Source organism: Nicotiana sylvestris, chromosome 8, assembly GCF_000393655.2.
Source record: "Nicotiana sylvestris chromosome 8, ASM39365v2, whole genome shotgun sequence".
NCBI lineage: Eukaryota > Viridiplantae > Streptophyta > Magnoliopsida > Solanales > Solanaceae > Nicotiana > Nicotiana sylvestris.
In genome coordinates this window covers 67969452-67991462 of record NC_091064.1, presented here as the reverse complement: position 1 = coordinate 67991462, position 22011 = coordinate 67969452, and the positions used below count along the sequence as shown (strand labels likewise).

Below are 22011 nucleotides of genomic sequence, written 5' to 3'. Positions count from 1 at the left end.
ATCCAAGGCAATAGGCTAATTGGCGATAATGTCACACATTGTATTGGAGCGGGATAGATGAAATAGAGGCTAGCATCTAGTATCTTGTGTGATAAGAACATGCCATCAACTCTTAAATGTAAGTTTTACAAAATGTTGGTTATACCGACTTTGTTGTATGGGCGGAGTGTTAGCTAGTTGAGAATTTTCACGCCCAGAAGATGAGACTAGCGAAAGTGAGGAAGCTGAGATAAATCTGTAGACATACTATGTGAGATGCGATTAGAAATGAAGATATTCAGGACAAGATAGGTGTTGCCTCCATGATGGACAAGATGCGGGATGCGAGGCTGAGATAGTTCGGGCATGTGAAGAGGAGATGTCCAGATGCCTCAGTGAGAAGGTATAAGAGATTGACGATAGTGGATATGAGGGGAGGTAGAGGTAGACCGAATAAGTATTGGGGAGAAGTGATTAGGCAGGAAATGGCGCATCTCCAACTTACCGAGGATATGACCCTTGATAAGAGGATGTGGCAGTTGAGAATTAGGGTAGAAGGATAGTAGGCAGTCGAATATCTTTCCTTTTATTTCAATAGTAGTAGCATTATTCTCGTATTTTCATATATTCTTAGATTTCTATGATTACCCGATATTCTATTTGTTTTGGTTTTTCTATTATCTTGTTGTTGTTATTGGTTTTTGACTTTTTTACTACTACTTTTCTTTCTTTATTGTGATTTGATTATGTATGCTTTCTTTGAGGCGAGAGTCTATTAAAAATAATCTCTTTACCTGTAGAGGGTAGGGATAAGATTGCATACACATTATTGTTATTGTTAATCTGGTCAAAAATATATTTAGTGGACTATTTTAAATTTATCCATAAGCACAACAGAACCATTTTTATCATTTTCTCCCTTTTTTATACTGGAAATACAAAGAGGAATATGGTAGTAGCTATTCAACGGAGTATGTATTACTCCCTCCGTTTCAATTTATGTGAACTTATTTTCTTTTTAATCCGTGCAAAAAAGAATGACCTTTTTTCTTATTTGAAAACAATTTACCTTTACATAATGATTTATAGTCACATAAAATATATGTGCCTCATTTTACATCAAAAGATCAAAAGTCTTCTCTCTTTTCTTAAGCTCCATGTCACTCAAATGAGTTCACGTGAATTGAAACGGAGGAAGTAAGATTTAAGAACGAGAATTGGTCTGGATGCTTCACTCCTCGCGCAAGCAATCGAAAAAACCGTCAATCATCCGCACACTACACCGGGGCCCACATATTTTTGTCCTATTTAGCATCCAAACGACATCGTTTAACTGCAAACTTCCTCAATTGTCTAGACAATGTTACCGGCTATCCCGGTACATCCTCACCCAAAAATAATTCACTATATCATGCTTGCGCTCGTTCTTCGAGACAGTTTCTAAATCGTTCCCAGAGTAAGAGTAGCACTAGCACCGTTATCTTCAACTCTCCTAATCTGCCTTTCACTTCTGTAAGTATTACAAAATTCAGCTTTATTTTGTGTACTATTAGCGCAAATTTAACTTGTTATAACTGGTTCTGTGGTTTTGTGATTGGATTATACGATCATTGACTTATCCATCAGTTATTCTTCTGCTTTAGCTTATTAACTAGTTGATTGGATAGGGTTTTGGTTTTGGAATTTGTGCATCTTCTGAGGGAAGGTTGGAGATTTTGTATATGCATATCTTTTCTTGTATGTATTTTCTGTAACTAATGTTGATTGGAAACAGCCTCTCTACCTTTACTTTACTGGGTAGGGTAGGGGTAAGGTCTGTGTCCGCTCTAACCTCTCCATATTCCACTTGTGGGAATATACTGTGTTTGTTGTTGTTGTTGTTGTAGATGTTGATTGCTCAAATTGAATGTTAAGAACTTTTGTATAAGCTTTACACATACACATGTTTACTTAATTATAAATTGATGGAGAGAGAGAGAGAGAGAGAGAGAGTTTTAATTTGCTGGCAAACAGTTAGAAATTGAGGGATGACATATTAATTTTGTTATAATATGTTGAGGTGTGTTTGCAGTCTGGAGATGTGTTAAAGTAGCGGAGATTCTAATGTTTGGTTTTGGAGGCGTAAATATGCTTTCTTTTACAGGACAAAGTATTTGCCTTGAAACTTCTGTTTTGATATTTGTCGACTTGCTAGTAGCATGACTATCTCCGTAAAGCATCAATCAATGTTAAAACTAGCGTCTGGATAGGTGCAAAATATTACAAAATGTGAAGTACTGGAAATTCTTTATTACCTTCTCTTATTTTATTTTTCTTGAAAATATTTTATTTTTAAATGTGTTTCATGCTTTTATTAGCTCCTGAGCTCTAATCTCTATTCATTTTTCCATTTCCGCTCTCTTTCTCCCTTATTAATGTGAAGCGTGTTGAGTCTCATTGCGAAAATGGCGAATAATGTGGAAGGGGACGAAGCTACTCCTCATAGAAATGAGTGGGAAGTGGTAACACTTACGCAGTCGGTATATGCTGCTGCCCCTGGTCCAAAACAGGTCGGCCTCGTTGATGATAATAGTGCAGAGTATGTAGCTGAAACTTCTGATCCAATGTTTATGTCGGGGCACTTTGTCGTTCCACCAAATCAGCATGAGGATTCAGCATTGCAACCTGATAATGATGAGATACCTAGTGAGCAGGGTGGAAAAGATGCTTCTCCTGAACTTGTTACTGATAAAGGGGTTAATTCAGATATAGATGGACAAAGTACAAAAACTAAAGTATTTAGCACGACGGAATTTTCTGGAGATCAAATATTTGATAAAAAGGGTAGCATTTTGTCCGCATGTGGTGCAGAATTTGAAGAAGATGCAGTCTTGCAGGGCTTCGGTTTGGTGGACAAAGAGCAGAATTTCTTTGATGCTACTACTTATAGTTCTTTCCATAGCGAAGAACCCATGGGTGGGTCAGCATCAACAGAGGAAAGCAATATTGTTGCAGAACCAGTTGAACCTGTTCACCAGGGTATAGATTCAGGCATATCAAATTGTCCAAAGGCTAAAGATGAAGATAACTATGATGCAGAAAATCTTCCTTGCCAAGCGTGGTGGAAAAGGCGGGCTGTTTCACTTATTGCCCATGCAAAAGATGCAAATGCATTCTGGTCCATTTTCGTTGCCGCAGCTGTTATGGGCCTTGTGGTTATTGGTCAGAGATGGCAGCTAGAAAGGTGGCAGGTATTGCAAATGAAGTGGCAGTTTGGAGGCAATGATGAGGTAAGTTTGTTGCTATTCTTATTGAAATAGTTCAAACTGCTGTCGTCCCTGATTGACCATGTTCTACCTCGGTCCTGACATTGGTAGGGAAATTTTTTGTCAATTAGCTGAATCATGTTGAAGTGATTGATTACTTAACGTTTGCCGTAATTTCGATTGTAACTTCCTGAAAAGGAGGTGATTACATGATTTTAATACTTCCTAAGTTGTTGGGGTTAGAGAAAGGTAAATACTAGCAAATCAGATATCTAATGGAGATAAGGATCGGAAGAAACACAGGATTACACTCCAATTTGCTGGATTTAAATAAGGTCGTTTCAGGAGGTCTTCTTTAGCTTTCCTTTCTCCTCCCTCCCATTGCTCTAATTCTTTTCTTCTTTTATCTGTCCAGATTCCATGTCATTCATTTTGAAGAATAGTGGCACCATAAGATGTTGCAGACACCAGATAACAAAATACCCTACTTGCTGTTTCACCCTTTTGTTTCTTCCTAAGTTCACCTTTTCTTGTACTGCTTGAATCCGTTGTTATCGAGAGATTTCAATCTTTCAAATATCACTATAATTTTGGTAATGCTGAAACATTTATTCTGCTTTACCTGGAAGCAGTGCATATTCGTGTTCCAGGATACATGTGGGATATGTATTTTACTTTGTCAATTATTTTGGCATGTCATTCACTAGTTGGATATAAAGTGGGAATGGGAATGGAATGATATAAAGAAATTTCTTCCCCGGCTATATGAGTGGTCTTTTAGGAGGTGAAAGGGAGGATTCGATGATATTGAGGTGATGGTGAGTTTCTTGTATCAGAGTGAATCATCCAGAGATGGAATAGAAGGGTGATGTGAAAGAAAGTGGGAGATACTAAGGCTTCCAGAAGGTAGCTTCCGTTACTTGGTGCACGTAGGAGATGCAATGATAACAGTAGGTAATTCAAGGGAGAGGAGGGTTGTGGTGAGTTGGTATAGCTTGTGGCGGTAGTGGGGGAATACACATACCATAGCCTACTACAATGCAAATACACCGCTCAATTTGGCAGTAGATTTTTCTTATTGAGCTTGTTTCCCTCAGTATTTCGGCTGTCATTTGAGTTCTTACAACTAAATTTTAGGTTCTCAACCTATGAGTGGAAGTTGTTTTGCTCCCTTGGCAGCCTTAACTTTTTCTTCTTAAGTTGACTAAGGCAGGCTATTTTAAAAGATAAGAGGGCCCAACAAATAGGATCGAGTCTTGGAGGGGCTGATGGTATGAGAAAGCTTCACTCTGCTTCTTCTTTCTGATCTAGTCGATAACATGTAGATAAGACAGAGTGCTGAAAAATTAACTCTAAAACAAGACAGATTGAATACTCTAAAGAGTTTAATGATCCTTTCTGTGGGGTTAAAATATTTGAAGAAAGATTGCAGCCAAATAGTACCTATGAGAGCCTAGTCTTAATAACATTAGATGAGATGGCCGAACAGTGAGAAACATGAGCTGAATTAATGACGTTATACACGTGGATGATTTATGGGGTTTAAGATTCTCTTAAACCATATTGCCGTATTTCATATTTGCCGCTAATATTTCATCCTGCTATAAATTGCGTTTTTGGATTCACCTACTTGCTTTCTACACATCGACAGAGAATGGGCAAGACGATTATTAGTCCCATATCCCGACTGAAAGATATGATGATTGGGAGTGATCGACGTGGTTCCTTTATCCGCGGGAGTTCGTCAGCACAACGTTGAGATGATGATGACGACGAAAATGAGTTCTTCCCTGTGCAGTACATGTGCTAGGTTTCCTTTTCAGTGTACCTAATTTTTTTTTTTGTTGCTTTTGACTGAGCCTAATGAGTTCAGTGTTGTTGGTGGTGGGGTTGTAATGGTGGGATCTATGAGCAATAACTATAATTTATAACCATTAGAAAGTGAGATAGAGAACATGAAGTGTTGGATACTAAAGGGTAACTTTTTTTATTGGCTGAAGGTGATATCCGGATCCATATGTGTGCATCTCGACTATTTCATCGGCTACTCTTACTTCCCACTAGCACAAGTACTAAGTGACCGCCCACAAAGATTAGGCAGATAATAGGAAATCACTCAGTATTTTTTTGAGATTAAAGAGCAGTTTTTACTAGATGTGATAATATATTGCCTCGTTGCCTTTGTTAAGGAGCGCGTTACCTCACAATGTGAAATTTTCCGGTGCGAATTCGAATTTAGTCGGGCTCCAATACAAATATGAAACACCGGAAACCAAAATTAATAAGATGTTGTTTCGGATGCTACAATCCAAACTGCCTTAGCAATTTTGGACAACATGAGGACGTTATTAAATACACTAAAGGAAAATATTTTATTATAAATTTTTGATTGATCTCTCAAATTCTTTATTTCCTCCATACTTCTTCACATATAAAATAAGCTATCAATACTTGAAACATATTTCAACTAGAAACATGACAGCCTATTTCTACATTTATTCTAACTGCAAATCCTATTTAGATATGAATTAAATAAATCAAATCTTAAATAACTAAGGTTTCCTACTACAACTTTGAATTAGTTTTCTAACATTTTCCCGTAATTCAAAGTTGTATACGTCTGATTTGTTCGTTATGCAGTTATGTTGGAGCACATCTCTCCAACTTTCACTTTTCATGAAACGCATGTCTTCATCCCTCGATTTTGTTGAAGCACCTGTCTCCAACTCACGTTGATGCACTTTGCCACCAACACTCAATTTTGTTGAAGCCCCTATCTCCAACTCGCGCTGATGCACTTTGTCACCAACACTCAATTTTGTTGAAGCCCCCCCCCTCCCCTCCAACTCACGTTGATGCATTTTGTCACCAATCGTTGATGCACTTAGTCACCAACACTCAATTTTTGTTGAAGCCCCTGTCTCCAACTCACGTTGATGCACTTTGTCACCAACACCCAATTTCGTTGAAACACATAATCAACTTCCAACTTTTTTAAACCTCTCCAACTTTTAGTGAAGAGTTTCTTCATCTTGTGCCATATTTGTTGCATCTCTTTAAACTTGGTTTTTTTTTAATCTGTTATCGAACTTTTCATCGAATAACCTAATTTTGTCGACAACTATCTATGATTTGCCACCATATTTTTTGACAAGACGGGCGGCACACATTCTAGCGCCGCCCGCCGGCAGCGGAAGCTACTTGATTCTCTCCCAAGATCGTAGAAGCTATGATACCAATATAAAGGAAAATATTTTATTATAAATTTTTGATTGATTTCTCAAATTCTTTATTTCCTCCACACTTCTCCACACATAAAATAAGTTATCAATACCCCTATTTATAATAGTATGAAACTTATTTCAACTAGAAACATGAAAGCCTATTCCTACATTTATTGTAATTGCAAATCCTATTTAGACATGAATTAAATAAATCAAATTATAAATAACTAAGGTTTCCTACTACAACTTTGAATTAGAGGGGTGTTCATGGTGCGGTATGGTATGGTTTGAAATTTTTTTCGGTAATTTCAGTTTTCGATTTTAAAAATACTATACCATTGTTATACAAATTAATTTGGTATGGTTGGGTATTTTTAAGTTCGATTTTGGTAATATATGGTACGGTAAGTTGGTAACCACGATTTGTTCGACTTCAACTTATTATAGAGCACAGAAATGCTAAAGGAAAAAGGTAAATGTTAGAAAAGGTAAAAACTTCATTTGACAACATCCTAAACAATTACTGCTTGAGATCATGGTGATTATCAGCTACTTAAGTTTACCCTTTTGAGTTGAATGCACTTTTAAGGAAACATCCAATATCAGATTAACACCTTAAATACACATACAGAAATATTCAAGGAAAGCAAATGCAATTCCCTTATTCGTTAATCAATTATCACATGAAGGATATATTTCAATTAAGATAAACAACTTCTTCGAGTGTAACAACAAGGTATTCATGTAATTAGCAAAAAACCAAAGCAAGATAATGTTGGCCTTTTATAATCAAATAGATAGTTATATTAGAAGTCCTTAATATCATCTTTAAATTTAGAATTTTAGGCCCTTTATTAATCTATATTTAAACAATTGAATATTTATTATTATTTATATATTATTCTCTCAGCTTCAAAAAGAATGAACATATAACTATTTGGGGAGTCAAACAAGATTTTCTTTGATTATAATTTTTGCATATAATTTTTAGATATTTTGAATTGTTAACTATTGTAACTTATACTACTTTTTATGTAGTTTTTAAATATGTACATTTTATTTCAAAAAAAAACAAATCATAAAAAATCTATATCCAGATTCACATCGAAAATTAATTAATTTGACAAAGGTTCAAAAAATTGAAATGAAGGGAGTAATATAATATATATGGATCATACAAGCAATTAAAAATTTATGTAAGATATTCGGTGTTTCAGTATTTTTTTACAAATACAGATTATTTTTATCGAATGCTAATCTTTTTTTAAAATAAATATCAAATATCATGCCGAATATTGAAATACGAATGAGGACACTAGATTTGGGGTTGCATGTCCAAATCTAATGGATAGATGATAGGGGTTTTTTAACTATACTTGTAACTATTTTTCCTGGTAATAATAAAATTAATTACCAAAAAAAAATATCGAAATACGAATACTGCATGAAATTTTTCGATTTCGATATGGTAATTCAGTATTTACAGTGCACACCCCGAAGCTAAAGCCACAAGATTAGGAAGATTAGGCTGGGGAATGGACTCAAACACGATTGTGTTTAAGGACTCAAACAGCTGAGAGCATTGTTCCTTTTATATTCCATTGAGAAACAGGAATTTTTAAAAATTCACCTCAACATTAAATCAAAAAACTTGTCAACGTTCTGACACTGTCCTTTGGCGTGTTCCTTGAACTTGAAAAATCTGAAAATGCAGATATGCCTGACTGAAGAAATTTTAGTTGAGCAAGACTAAATCAGAACACAGGTGACAAATGAGTTCATAGTTTTGATATTTGCTTGGCATAACAGGAGACGATAATGTTGCCGTGAAAAATTGACGCCAATAATGAAAAAGTTCAGCCAATAAGCTCGTACGAACCGGAGTAGGGATGGCAAACAGAACGAGGCACACCGGAGTCGGGATTGCAAACAGAACGAGGCACGACAGGTGAAGAACAGCAGTAGAAAGGCCATTTTCCATCGGGAAATCGTACATTTAATGTAGCATGTGATGATTTAACTTAGAAAAATTAATCATATTATCATGTCATCTAAAAGATACATGCAACCTGCTACGACATGTTAAATTACATTGACAATGCAAAAATTATATTATCAGCATATATAATACACATCTGATGCAAATGAAAAGGCCACGAATGTGGAAGCAGTTGCAAGAAGTAAAACTGACCTGAAAGAAAACTGAAACATAATTGAAGAAAGAAAACATTTAAGAAAACAGTCCAAATGAATACTATATCAAAGTAGTTAAACCATCCCCTCGTACAAAGTCTATCACAGAACATTGTCTTCACTTTTACAAATGCTCTACTGCACATTTTTGTTTCTCAGTAAAGTAGTGTAACCAATGCTGCTGCGAAATGAGGCATTTTGCAGCTAGGCATGAACGCCTTGCAAACTGCAAAGCGGTATAAATATCTTTGCAACTGCATAACAGTAAACTACACGCTCTTCTCATTCCTTTTTGGGACATCATAAAATTAGAACGATACAGAAAAGATTAGCATAAAGACATACAAATTGAGAAATGGTCCCAAAGAAAAACTACGTACTATGTGGTTAACAACAATGCACTCAACATCCGGATAGGGCGGGGTCGGGGAGCAACCTAAGTAACCTATGTATGACTTTCAGAACTCTAACCTCTTTCAGACTTCTAATATATGTACCCTAACTTTGTATTTTGACAAATCAGAGCTACATGTGATTACAGATATAGTACAAAATCTAATTTACTCTACCGGTTGAAGCCGGATATGAGGGCAGGGCCTATCTGGTTCTCCTCTTGTCCATAGATGCTTCAAGTCACCTCTTTTCTTCCCCAACATCAAAAACGTGCCTGACATAACAATAATAGATCTTAGTATACTATCACATCGAGCATTGGCGAACCCGTAGTTATATACGTGGGTTTGACAGAACCCACGACTTTCGGCTCAAACCTTATGTGTGTGTGTGTGTGAGTGAAAATAAGCATAAATAGGGTGATATATATCTCAAAACCCACAGCATATAAATTATGGGTCCACCAGTACTTAACAAGTATGTGATAAAGAAATGGACCTTGGGCCCAACTCAACCCCAAAAGCGAGCACTTGAGGTGAGGATTGCCCAAGACCATATAAGAAGACCAAATTCCCATCCCACAACCGATGTGGGAAATCAACATCCACCTTCACTGTCAGATTTTAAATACTGGCTGCTCTACTATAATCGCCTTTATACGCTTGATGTTACATACCTAATGTGCAAGGAACTATATATAGCAAAGCAGGTTGACCATGCCCATCCATCAAGTTCAGAGCCACATATGTTACAAATAAACCTGTACAGAGAAAATAAAAGTCAAATGAATTCGTGGGTGAATCTAGCAGAATTTAGTAATAGCTCGAAAATGCAATACATCATGTACATCCAAACATTTCAGCTGGTCACAAAAAACATGTTGACTTCTGATGACATGAAAGATATATATCGAGCTTAAATGTAGACATTTGGCCCCCCCAAAAGAAAAGAAAAAGGGACCTCAAACGTTGGGGATGCATAACCCTCAATGTCGAGGAAATGCTTTGTGAGTTCTGACATTCATCTGATCTGATTAGATAACATTAGTAGGGATAGTGGGCAATTCTATGTAACAACCCTCTGTTTTTGCTCGACTAAAAGATGCAGGGAGCACCGGGGGTAGGGAGAGGGAGAAAGAGAGGAAATGTGAAAGCAAAAAACTACAGGATCTGTATTGACAAAGAGAAGATGGTATAAACATAGTTTAAGAACAAGTGCATAAGATAAATCAAATGTTATATGCAGAAGTTATACCTAAACCGTAAGCAATCATAGTCCACAGGAAATAACCAGCTCGAAGACTCTTATTACAAAGCCAGTCATACCTGCAACAAAGAACATAATGTAATAAATAAAACCAAAATTTTAAAAACTTTCAAGTTGTAAGAATGCAGAATTAATCATGATACCCAACCCTTTCTCCTTTTTTGAAAAGTTGATCCCCCCCCCCCCCCCAAAAAAAAAAAAAAAAAACAGCCATTTCTTATGATAAAGTAAAACTATCATACAGCTCCGCGGCCAAATCTTGACATGAACACTACAAGTAATCCTGGTGTTAGATAGATGGGGCTTTGTGGAACTATATTGATGGACGAAATGCAATTATCATTCAGGTAGTGGTCAAACCTTAATGAAAATGCTACTACTAATCCTGGTAAAATTATGTCGCCAAACCCAATGATGCTGTAGCCACCCCAAGGATCAAACATTCGTGGGATTTTCAGTAACATGGGAATTCCATCTTCTCCGCTATTATCACCACGTGCAACCTGCCGCAGAAGCCAACAAATATACATTTGTCAACATCAACAAATTTCCATTCTGTGACAGGCAGGGTGGAAAGCACGTAAGCGAACCTAAAGTAGAAACAAACAATCAACTATGAGCATACCTCTATCATAACACTCTTGTGGAACAACCATTTGGAAACAAATACCCAAAAAATGTCATAGAAGAATGCACAAGTGAGAAGAACTGTTCCCACCTGATAAGGTCAAAGAAAAAAAAATTAATTAGTTTCACTGCCAGTTCCTGTTAAAGAGCCACAGTTTGATTTTAGAGAGAACATAAAAGTAATCATATCCGAAGATAGCTTTCTGAAACATACTATTACTCCTTACTGTGCTTAATCGTTACAACTGCTTAGTTGCATGATAGTTGAAAGGCCAACAGAAGTACAAGATAAACTGGAGGGCGACAACCATTTCACAATGCTCTGTTAGGAGGAAGAGAACGAGGAGAAGCACAAAAAATGAAGTCGGTAAACTTTAGCTTTTTGAGCACTTATCAACTCACTAGTTGACGTATAAATTAAGGGAACCACATTAAGGAAGGAATGAAAGGTGCTGTCAAAAAAGGATTTGCTTGTGGTGTAAATACCAGAAACAATTACTTAACAAAATCCACAGCATAATGAGAAATGCAGCACAATGAATTGATTTACCTTGAGATTGGGAACTCGTATGATCTGGAGAACGGTAATGATCAACACAATACCCTAGTTAAGAGAAGGAAGAAAATAAGATCATCAGGCTCTTAGCTCAAATCATAATCTTTGTTGATAAGGTCAATTCTTCATTAATTGAAGCGATATACACCACATATACAAGATATTCCCTCTGTTTCAAAATTCACTCTTTCCTTCTTAGTCTGTTCCAAAAGGATTGGCACCTTTCAATATTTCCTTAATAGGAAGCTTTTATAGCCACACAAATGCTATGGTAGGTTTCACACCACAAGTTTCAAAAGTTTTACATCCACACAAATGTTATGGCTTATTTAAGACCACATATCTCAAAAAACTCTTCTTTATTATAGTTTGTGCCAAATCAAACTAAGACAAACTTTTTGAAACGGAGGGAGTATTAAACTGATAAAAGACAGATACTATACTTGATCTTAGCCAAAAGGCCGTGAAAGGTATACACCACAAATACAAGGTAAATACAAAAACAAAAAGTTATGTAGCAATATGTTTATCTACAAACAACACCCGAACTTTTGACGCTTATTGGAATATCACGTGTACTTTGCATAAGAGCTTTCAATTCCCATAAATGCTCTTTTACTTTTCTCCTTCCAATTGACCACATGAGCATAAAGAGGGTCACCTCCCGTGCTTTCCTCTTTTTCTTCCTCCTGAATTTCCCTCCAATTAATCCGACGATTATTGGCACACCTAATTAACTGCGCTTCACAATCTAATTTTGAAGTGGCACTGTACTAAAAGGTGGTTCACATGCTTCCATCCTCCTTACACATGAAGCACCAACTAATTTATATTTTTCTTCTCAAGTCTAAGGCTCCGCTTCGGCATAGTTACTATTTCATACTTGCAAAAACTGAACTTCAAGTGATTAAAATATTGATTTGAAGGTGCATTTCAAGCAAATAAAAAAAAAGATGGATTCCACTTGCAAAAACCTAAGCTTCCACAAACTCTGTTTCCAAGTAAAGTTCATGTCGAGGCACAATTTCAACTTCCATAAACTTTTTGCCAACTTCAACCTTAGATACTCTTTTTTACCAACTTCAACTCATATAATGTCCAAACGACTTAATTAATACATGTATTTTTACCTCTTTTATAATAAGAATGTCTTTTCACTATAATATATAAAAAATTAAAAATAATTAATATTTTTGTCTCTTGAGATCAGGCAACCCATGGGAAAAAATACAAGCAGAACTCCAAAAGCATGCGCGCTGATCTCTCGGCATAAACACACACCAAACAAACTAACTCGGACCAAGAAGCTACAACATCACATCTCCCATGTTTCCATAAAATACTCTTTACAGGTATGATTAATTTCACTTTTTACAGAAAATACGATATCACAGCTGAAGTATAATACTTCCATGGGAAAGAAAGTTATACTTTTTCTTTTTATAAAAGAGAGATAAAAAGGTGTCCAAGAATGCAGGTAGGTCAATATAAGTGCTGAGGTTTTTACCAGAATTTTGATAATACAACTTTTTCTCTCACAGTAAATATATTTAGGTACACGTCTACTCTTTTTTAACCATATCATGACTTCATGTTGACAAAATACAAACAGCTTTTTTTTTTGTCTTTGAAGTACATAAAAACGAGTTTATTCTTCGATTGAATAAGTTTCTATCACCACTACAAAATGTTAATCCTTTAGAATTTCCACTTGCGCAGAAGAAAATATCAAAACCGTTTGCACACATCATCCCATGCCAAACGTTACATTAAAGCATATCTTTGACCGTGGGTAGATCATTGCACTACAGAGGTAGACTGCTGGATTTTGAAAATGAAGACAAAAAATTGAAAAGGTAACAAGTGTAATATGATAATAGTTCTTACAAGTATGTCTTGACCTATCCAAGCAAAGGAGACACGGCGGAAAACCACCCACATAACAGCGAAAGCTAAGCAGAACGGAGAAATTGCCAGCGAAAGATATGAAACAGGCCCCAGAAGTGGAACTTTAACAACCGATTCATGAGCATGTTCAAACCATCTGAAACTATAAAAAATGACCATTAGCCAGGTATCTGAGGACCAACTTATGAAATGCCATTATGGTATGTAAAGTGAATTACACCTTGTTTCAAGAATAAAGTAATAGAAATCTAGTATCCATCAACAATACTATTGATGATGACGGGAGAGTAGCAATTACCAAATGTAACTGTAACTGCTCTATTCTGAAAGGATAGCCCTATCAAACATGAAAGATTGGGCAGAACTCAAACAGACTAAAATGCTTGACCTGATGAGCCGTAGGAAACCCAAGCCTATGAGATGCCCAAACAATTTTGTAGTACTCTACTGCGAAAACGATATCATTTCTATTTCTTTTTTAAAGAATTCTTTGCCTTCCTCAAAAACTATGACTTCTTGAAGCCAAATAATTCCAAGTAACTGAAAAATCATAGATTTCAGAAAAGGCTCCTTGGAATTCTTAAAGGGGCCACTATCCTACACAGAATATACATTTTTCCACTTCAAGGAGTCAACGACTTATCTATGACTAAGACTTTATATACACCTTTTCAATTTTCTAAAATACAAAAGTGCCACATAAAAGTACTTCCTTAGAAGTATGCTAAATCGCCATAGTTTGGTATCTCTGTTTACTAAGTGAACTGTTTGTTATTCTTAGCCATTTCACCCTTACTAGCAATAGGTAGTAGTTTAATATTTTTCGTGGAGATAAGTCAACAGATGGATGCCTTTGTGAACTACTACTAAAAAACAAATTAAAGGCACAGACTACGACAAAAGACTTCTGAAATGCTATGGTTTGAATTAAAAATGGAAGAGCTAATCTTTTATAATTTTACCTCTCATTTGGTTTGCTCAGGGAGAACACTTCCTCTGTCATTGTTCTATACCAATTATTTAATTACAGTCCTTCCAAATCTTATTCCTTTCGCTTTTATTTTATTTTGGTAGTTATGTATGAGCTAAGCTTGAAGAAAGAAAAGGATTCAATCGTTGACCCAACTTGTTTGGGACTTAGGCATAGTTCTTGTTGCCTTTCAGATCTCATTCCACATATGTTGATCTTTGCTTATGAGTGTCATGCTATTATTGCAGTGTGTGACATTAATGTGCGTATATTTGAATTCTCCAAATCCGAGAATTACACTTGAGGTCCTTGAACTCAAGGGAGAAGTTTAAGGAGGACTTAAAGAATGTATAGTTGATAGAAACTCGCATTGGTAATTTGCCAGCTGCCCTCATTCCTGGTTTTCCTCGGAGGAACACATTTTTCTTTTGAGAAAGTCGGAGGAACACATATCTTTATCAATAAATTTTTGAATCGGAAAAAGAGAAGTGCGATAGTGGAAATTTAAAACTAATGAGCACCTTCATTCATTAAATGAGAGGGATTCTGCATTTTACCACTACAATGGTTAACAGAACGAAAGATTGGCGGGGATTGAATCAGCCAACCACCCAAGAATACCAAATAATGGAAACGGGGGAAGTTTCAATTTGGTCCCAATTGTATTCTCTTCCAATCCACTTCCTCTTCGCCCTCCCTTATTTTGCACAACAAACCATTTGATATACCATAATTAAGATAACAATTAGTAACAACAATACAATAAACATACCATGATAACAAGGCCACCAAACAGGTTTGTAGACCCTGCAATTACAATGAGGGAAAAGTGTCAGCATGGACTTCATATGTTGTCACGTTGAGACAATATGATCTTTATTCCATTCATTTTGTTCATATACTTCCTATACATAACTATCCCATGCTAGCAAGTCATTACCTAAAATCAAATCACCTACTATCCAGAAGTACAGATGAAAATGCCCTTAGTTGCTATTTTTAGAGCTTTACTAGTGGAACTACAATTAATACTCCCTCCGTTTAAATTTATGTGATGAAGGCACGGAGTTTAAGAAAAAAAGGAACACTTTTGAAACTTGTGGTCTTAAATATGCCGTAATATTTGTGTAATTATAGCACATTTGAAACTTGTGGTCTTAAACATTTCATAACATTTGCACCTAAGGGTGTGACCTAGTGCTCAATGAAGTAGGTTGAGAACATTGAGGTCTCAGTTCAAATCTCAGCCGAGGCAAAAACACCAGGTGGTTTCTTCTAATCTGTCCAAGCCTTGGTGAACAGAGTTACCTGGTGGTACTTATTACTGGTCGGAGGTAGCAGATATCCTGTGAAATTAGTCGAGGTGCTCGCAAGCTGGGCCGGGCATCACGGTTATCAAAAAATAAAATATTTCATAACATTTGTATGACTATAAAAGCTTTTGATTAGGGTAAAATGGAAAGTTTTAAAGTTATATTGTTCCTAGATACAGAAATGTATCCTTTTTTTGGAACGTACTAATAAGGAAAACGTCACATAACTTGGAATAGAGGGAGTACATTGTATCCTTGGGTTAAGGCTCCTCAGGGTTTAGTTATGCATGGTTTAATTACGAAGGCATTGGTTATGTAAGGATTAGTAATGCATGGATAGTAATTTTATGGATTGTAATGTAGAGATTTTTTTTTTTAAATGTTTACTTTATTTTAACTATATCATGTGTAATTTAAAATAAATATGAGGTTTTTTTGGTCATTTGATTGTTTAATCCATGTATTACTAATACATGTATTAATCATTCCACATTCTACCTTGCATAAATAATACATAAATTTGTTGTATAACGTATCCATGTATTACTTATACCCCCAATGGAAAAAGCAACCAAACATAACATTAGTTATGCTGACTTTTGTACAAAGTACTTAAAGGCTACCAAACATGGTATTAGTTATGTTACTCCTAATACATGAATAACTTACCCTATAACCAGCTACCAAATGACTCCTATGTGATCATCTCATCTTAAAGCTTAATAAGTTGTTAGAGAGAATACATCATCAATTAATGTCTTCAATAGCTATGACATACCTCAACGCCACCGATGCAAAATAGGACCACCAGAACCTCAATAAACCAGAAAGACATCAACTTGTAAAGCATAATCAAGAAGCAAGATGCAACCACCACGAACAGAAGTGCTGATGTTGTGCTGATGTCCAATACACCACCGGAATGGGTCACCTCCTTGCCACCATAATCATCTGAGCCATCCTACAAGAGCAGATACATAGTTCAACCAAATTGTCAATGAGAGGTGCAATGAGCATTAGTGTATCTAAAAGATGCATCGACTGTCACTAGAGAGTGGGAATATAAACAAGGAATGACTATGACCCACTTTTAAGAACTTGTCCTGCTCAATTGCTGCTTCTCTGGCACTCCATGCAGACCAATAAGAAGCACATAAAATGGTAGCAACCGCCATAAGCCATAAAAACACTTCAGCAACATCAACAGTTGGACGTTTTGGAGAGTATAGCTGCACAGAAACTGAACAGATGGAAAGTCTGTAAGTGACAATGGTGGGAACAAATCCACATGGATAGCGGCCTAACCTGCATCCCCTTCCAAACACACACCACCCCCAAACCCCCCCACCCCGCCACACCTAGGACTAACGAAAAGTAAAATATAATAAGCCTACCTGCAGAGCTGTTCCTGAGAAACTCTATCAGGCTTGTACCTGCATCTTGTGGGAGCATCACGGCAGGGATACCAATGTCCACATCAGGTTCATCGGGCTCACAAACCATCTTGAAGAGCTCTAAAAAGCAATAAGAGAACATAAAATTATGTTTAAACCCTTGGCCTGTGCATATCGAGAAACAATACTGGAAAAGCGATTGCATAACAACAATTGGAAATTTTATAATGACTGCTATGTAGCTTACAGCAGTATGCAGAAGTACATATCAAGGTTAAGAGCCCATATTCATTATTAGAACAAGGAAAAAGGAAACCGAGCATTACTGAGGAAAATATTGAAATTAGAGCACCAAAACCTGTTTGGTTGTTTATAATGATGATCGCTGAAGCGCCAGCAGCCTCTGCAACTTTTGCTTTTCTAGTGAAACTGCAATTACCTCGGTGCACCAGGATGGCCTCACCAGTGAGCTATCATACAATCGAGACCTAAACAGTGAGTTTGCTACATCCTTATAGAAGTGTCTAATAAGTGAAATCATGTTTCACAAAAAGAATGCAAGATCAACCTTATTCTTAGGCTTGCTACAACAATCCGTTGGGTCCGCAAAGGCAAGCCTCGTCTGATTAGCGCGTTTTTCCTTTGATTCCAATGTGGGGCCAAATCGAGCCCCAATGCCAACAAACTCAGTTACTTCATTCCCATGAACCCATGTTGGAATTTTTACCTATTTAAGGAAATACTACTTTAGGAGATAAGTGCAGTTACAAGTTGCAAGGTTGAAAGAGACTCCAACTCTCGCATAAATTCTTGACCAAATGACAATCAAAGTACATTGGAGCAGTATTCTGCTCACGCTATGCCAAACAACAAAACATTACGTCTATCCCAGCCATGACATAGAATTTTGTCAAATGAGCCAACAAAGTACCTCGGGTCCCAGTAAATTTTACAAACTATGCGTATGACCAAACCTTAGAATCTAGATTATTCATCTCCATTCATAAAATGATCAAGTCACAAACAACCATCATGTCAAAAGCGAAATTTTGAATTCTATTAGTTGTCTATACATGACGTATTAACAGAAGACTACTTTGGATGGTACATTTCCATTTTTATCCTTTTGAAGTCCTTTAGATTTGACCTAAATAAACTGATGCCATGGAGCAAGCTAGTGGCGAAGTTATGCTATCGAACCTGCCTCTTCTGTTTGGAAGGTTTAGTCCTTATTTTCTTAAAGAAAATGACAGAAACACAAACCGATGAATGCTTAACTGAGAAGGCACAAGAAAATGCACGGAAGCGTCATATCAACTGGTGATGCAACTTAAACTACTGAAATCAAATTTTCCTTTTCTTAGATCTCGGGTTCCAATCTGCCAACTACGCAAATGCAAAGGATTGCCTATAATGGTTCGGTTAGTAGGGTTAAACGATAAGAGGGGAACAAATAAAGCAAACAAGTAGAGCCCTCTATTATGCAAAGGAGTTGGAAAGGTACAGCAGGCCTTTACAAACCAAGAATCCTACTTGATGATTCGTTGTCATGTCATTTCTTACATTTCCTTTTGAGTGAAAAAAAGATATCATACACTCCCAGAATCCTGAATGGATGCTCTTCAGGCCAGTATATCTGGGATAACTATCAATCTATAGCTTCCAAAAATGGATCTTAGCACAATTAAGTCTTCAATTCCTGTCCTGGATGCTTGTAGACTAATATTTTGTCTACGATTACCAAAAGTAATGATACACCAGATGCCGTTGCCAAGTTCTACTATTAGCGAGCCTAATCAAAATTTAGACCATCAAATTTAATTAAATCCCAAAGTGATAGGAAAAAACCTTGCATAGACTAATACCACAATTGTGGTTATTCACTTATTCTTTCACTTTTAACTTCATTCTTCTAATGGACTTGACATATCTTTTCTTTTTTAGTCCATCCCTTTATTGACCCATTCCCTTATGGCAAAGGTATTCATCTCCAAAAATTCAAGCAACTAATAAAGATTAGTAGCCTCTCCATCCAATTTGATTGGTTCACTTTCGACTTGGCGCAACTATTACGAATAGAGGAAAATATGTGCATATTTTGAATGTGAATATTAAATGGGGAACCAACCAACTAAAAAGAGAAATGTTAAACGGGAAACATGTGGATGCTAGGTGGGGATTTTTTAAGGTTGAGAAAGCATTGCATAGAGACGTATCATGTACTATCTGATTTATATAATACTACCGGGGAGTAAGGACTTTCCTTATAAGAAATTTGCAATGATTTTGGATGGCTCAACAAAGAAAGGTGAAAATTCAATTTGACATGGAGAGAGGGCTTCACATTACTTTTGTCCCTCGACGTGCGGCTTATTCTTTTTTTGCGGCAAGTATGTGAAGATTTTTCATTGTTGGGTGACGATCAAATTCAAACATAGGAACTTCGCCTTCTTTGATACCATGTGAAATTGTATGAACACCTCATTTATAACTTATATAGAGAGGGAACACATTTATTTGTTTACTTTTAGGGGTGCGACAACAACTATTACTATGAACTCATTTTTTCTAACTCCACAATAACAAACAAATAATTCCAAACTTTCATTTTAATCTCTACTCCATGGGACTAGTGGAGTAGAATTGGGTGTCGGGAGTGAATTAACCGCCAAGATGCGATGCAGATAAACCCCAAAATAAGTAATAACAAAATAACATCACAGCAAGCATCATGCTTTACCCGCTGATAATCTAATACAGCAATAAATACACAGAACAAAACGGAAAAATTCAAGCTTTAACCGCTAAAAGGTAATTCAGCTAAAATACAGAAACCAATGAACAGTAGGCATGGATTACGAAGCCAACGAAAAAAGAAAAAAAAAAGCGGGACATAGCAGAGGGGTGGATCCAAGATTTAAACTTTATGGGTTCGATTTCGGGATTCTACCACAACAATTTGACTTAATGGGTTCGGATCAATTATTTGTACTTATTTAGTGGTCTTTTTAAGCCAAAGTTACTGGCTTTGGCCATAGTATTACTATAAGAGTCAAATTCTTATGAATGATTTTACAATACATAATTCAGATTCGTAGTACTTTTTATATAATTTCTAAATAGGTAAAGTTCATTTTTAGAGAATTAATAAACATAACCTTAGAATTCTCATTGAAATCACATAAGTTGACAAACCATTATCATAAGCCAGTAATAAGCACATGAGTAATCAAATCTCTTCACAAACAGATTTACATTTATACAACCAAAACTTAAACATCAGTAATGTAAAGACAAATTAAAAGATCTTCACCAAAAAAAAAAAATCAAAAGATCTCTATTAAGCACATCCATATACATATATATACACACACAAAAGCAAAAAATGAAACTTTGACCAAAAAAAGACTCAAACTTTGAACAAAAATGAATCTTTTTAGCAAAATAAATGATTCCAACTTTGGACAGAAATGAACATTTTAGCAAAAAAGATTCGAACTTTAAGCAAAAATGAACCTTTTAGCAACAAAAAAAAAAGACACAAACTTTGAACAGAAATCAACATTTGAGCAAAAAAAGACTCAAACTTTGAAAAGTTTAAAAATGAAAAAATGAGCTAAAGAGATAGAGAAATTACCAGCACAAAATTGTTGTTACAACCAGGCCTCTTTGGAGCAACATCATCATGATGAACTATATCACCTCCAATGACAAATGAAGAACTCAGCAAAAATACAGCAAAAATTAAGCATAAACAGCAGGAAAAAACTCCTCCTTTAGACCCCATAAACTCAAAATCTTTAGAAATTCTTTCTCAATCTTGAATATTAGAGTCAAACGGTGAATTGGGTGTTCTTTTGGTGTTTTATTTTTTAAGGAACAGGATATACGAAAGAAGTGGAGATATGTATGAAAGGAAGGAAGTAAGAAAGATAGTCAATTTTCTCTTCTTAATTTCCTTTTTCAACTAAATTTTAAAAAGTGGGGATTTTTTCTGTTTCTAATACTTTCTTTTCTTACAGCGTTAAAAAATAATAGTAACATATTTTTAAATTTAAATTAACGTAATATTTAATAGTTAATTTTCTATTTTATAAAATACATGAATATTTATAATTTATAATTTAGATTTACAAACTTTTAAAAAAAAAGAATTGTTAATCAATCAAATAATTTCGTATAAAATAAAATAGAGGTAGTAATCAATTAAATGAAGGAAGAAAGGAGGATAGTTAATTTTCTTCTTTTTTCGTAATTTATGTAATATTTAAGAAAGTAAGACTTTTAAAGATTAATTACTTAAAATGAATAATAGATATTTATTAATTATAAATTATTTCATTAAAAATAAGTGTGAATGATAAAAATAAATTATCTTTAAATTTGTAAATATAAAAGGTACGGAGTACCCTTTTATTATGTTAAAAAGATATGGTACATAAATTGGAACCAATAAGGCACTATCGTGTTACTTTCAGCATATTATACGACACGTACGACCGCCTTGTAACCGTTGATTTAGTCGTGAACTTTTTAGAATTTGTGGATTTGGCCACACGCGGTATTGACGAGTGGCTGTCACGTGCTTGAAGTTTGTTGACGCAATTATTATTATTATTATTATATTATATTATTAAGAAGCTTACACAATCTTCATTTATTGAATCTGTATTCATTTTTGTTTTTTTTCGTTTGATTTTTTTATTATATCAATAAATTCGAAGGTTAGATCACTTTTATCTGTAGTGTTGAGTAGTTTCTTTTTCTTTCTTTTTTAGAATTTAGGTGTATAAAATCAAGACAGAAAAATATTGCAACGGCCGTAGTATTTTATTTCAAGTAATATGAATGTACAATCTCTATGATTTCTCTGATTAATAAAAATTCAAGGGTCTTTGAGCTTGATCTTAAATTTGAATTTGATTTATCCGTCGCGAACACTT

General features: G+C 35.5%; 2 protein-coding genes and 1 pseudogene across 3 annotated transcripts; 1 reads left to right on the top strand and 2 right to left on the bottom strand.

Annotated features, from left to right (window-relative positions):
• Positions 1-1380: 1380 nt before the first annotated feature.
• On the top strand, positions 1381-5238 carry LOC104230469 (ATG8-interacting protein 1-like). 2 transcript variants are annotated; one of them, XM_009783292.2, is made up of 3 exons: positions 1381-1491; positions 2402-3248; positions 4876-5238. In XM_009783292.2, exons 2-3 carry the CDS (start codon positions 2424-2426, stop codon positions 4981-4983), a joined length of 933 nt encoding a protein of 310 aa, XP_009781594.1. In that variant the 5' UTR covers positions 1381-1491; positions 2402-2423; the 3' UTR covers positions 4984-5238. The 2 variants fall into 2 exon arrangements, with proteins under 2 accessions (XP_009781594.1, XP_009781595.1); XM_009783293.2 differs by lacking the exon at positions 4876-5238 and adding an exon at positions 3640-3907.
• A 3439-nt stretch (positions 5239-8677) lies between these two features.
• Positions 8678-21016, bottom strand: LOC104230468 (signal peptide peptidase-like 4). Its single transcript, XM_009783290.2, has 14 exons — positions 20706-21016; positions 17637-17795; positions 17427-17538; positions 17069-17188; positions 16763-16914; positions 16453-16635; positions 15134-15168; positions 13371-13533; positions 11478-11531; positions 10926-11018; positions 10661-10803; positions 10289-10359; positions 9711-9794; positions 8678-9308 (listed from the first exon to the last, which is right to left on the bottom strand). The coding sequence occupies exons 1-14, from the start codon at positions 20853-20855 to the stop codon at positions 9202-9204; spliced, it is 1626 nt and encodes a 541-aa protein (XP_009781592.1). The 5' UTR covers positions 20856-21016; the 3' UTR covers positions 8678-9201.
• Positions 11797-11957, bottom strand: LOC138876733 (U2 spliceosomal RNA; annotated as a pseudogene).
• Positions 21017-22011: the final 995 nt, after the last annotated feature.

Coding starts and splice junctions, on each gene's coding strand:
- LOC104230469 (XM_009783292.2), top strand. CDS start 2,424: ATGGCGAATAATGTGGAAGGGGACGAAGCTACTCCTCATAGAAATGAG. Junction 3,249..4,875: donor AGTTTGGAGGCAATGATGAG/GTAAGTTTGTTG, acceptor ACACATCGACAG/AGAATGGGCAAGACGATTAT.
- LOC104230468 (XM_009783290.2), bottom strand. CDS start 20,855: ATGGGGTCTAAAGGAGGAGTTTTTTCCTGCTGTTTATGCTTAATTTTT. Junction 17,539..17,636: donor GTAGCAAGCCTAAGAATAAG/GTTGATCTTGCA, acceptor ATTGTATGATAG/CTCACTGGTGAGGCCATCCT. Junction 13,534..15,133: donor TTGGTGGCCTTGTTATCATG/GTATGTTTATTG, acceptor CATTTTTTATAG/TTTCAGATGGTTTGAACATG.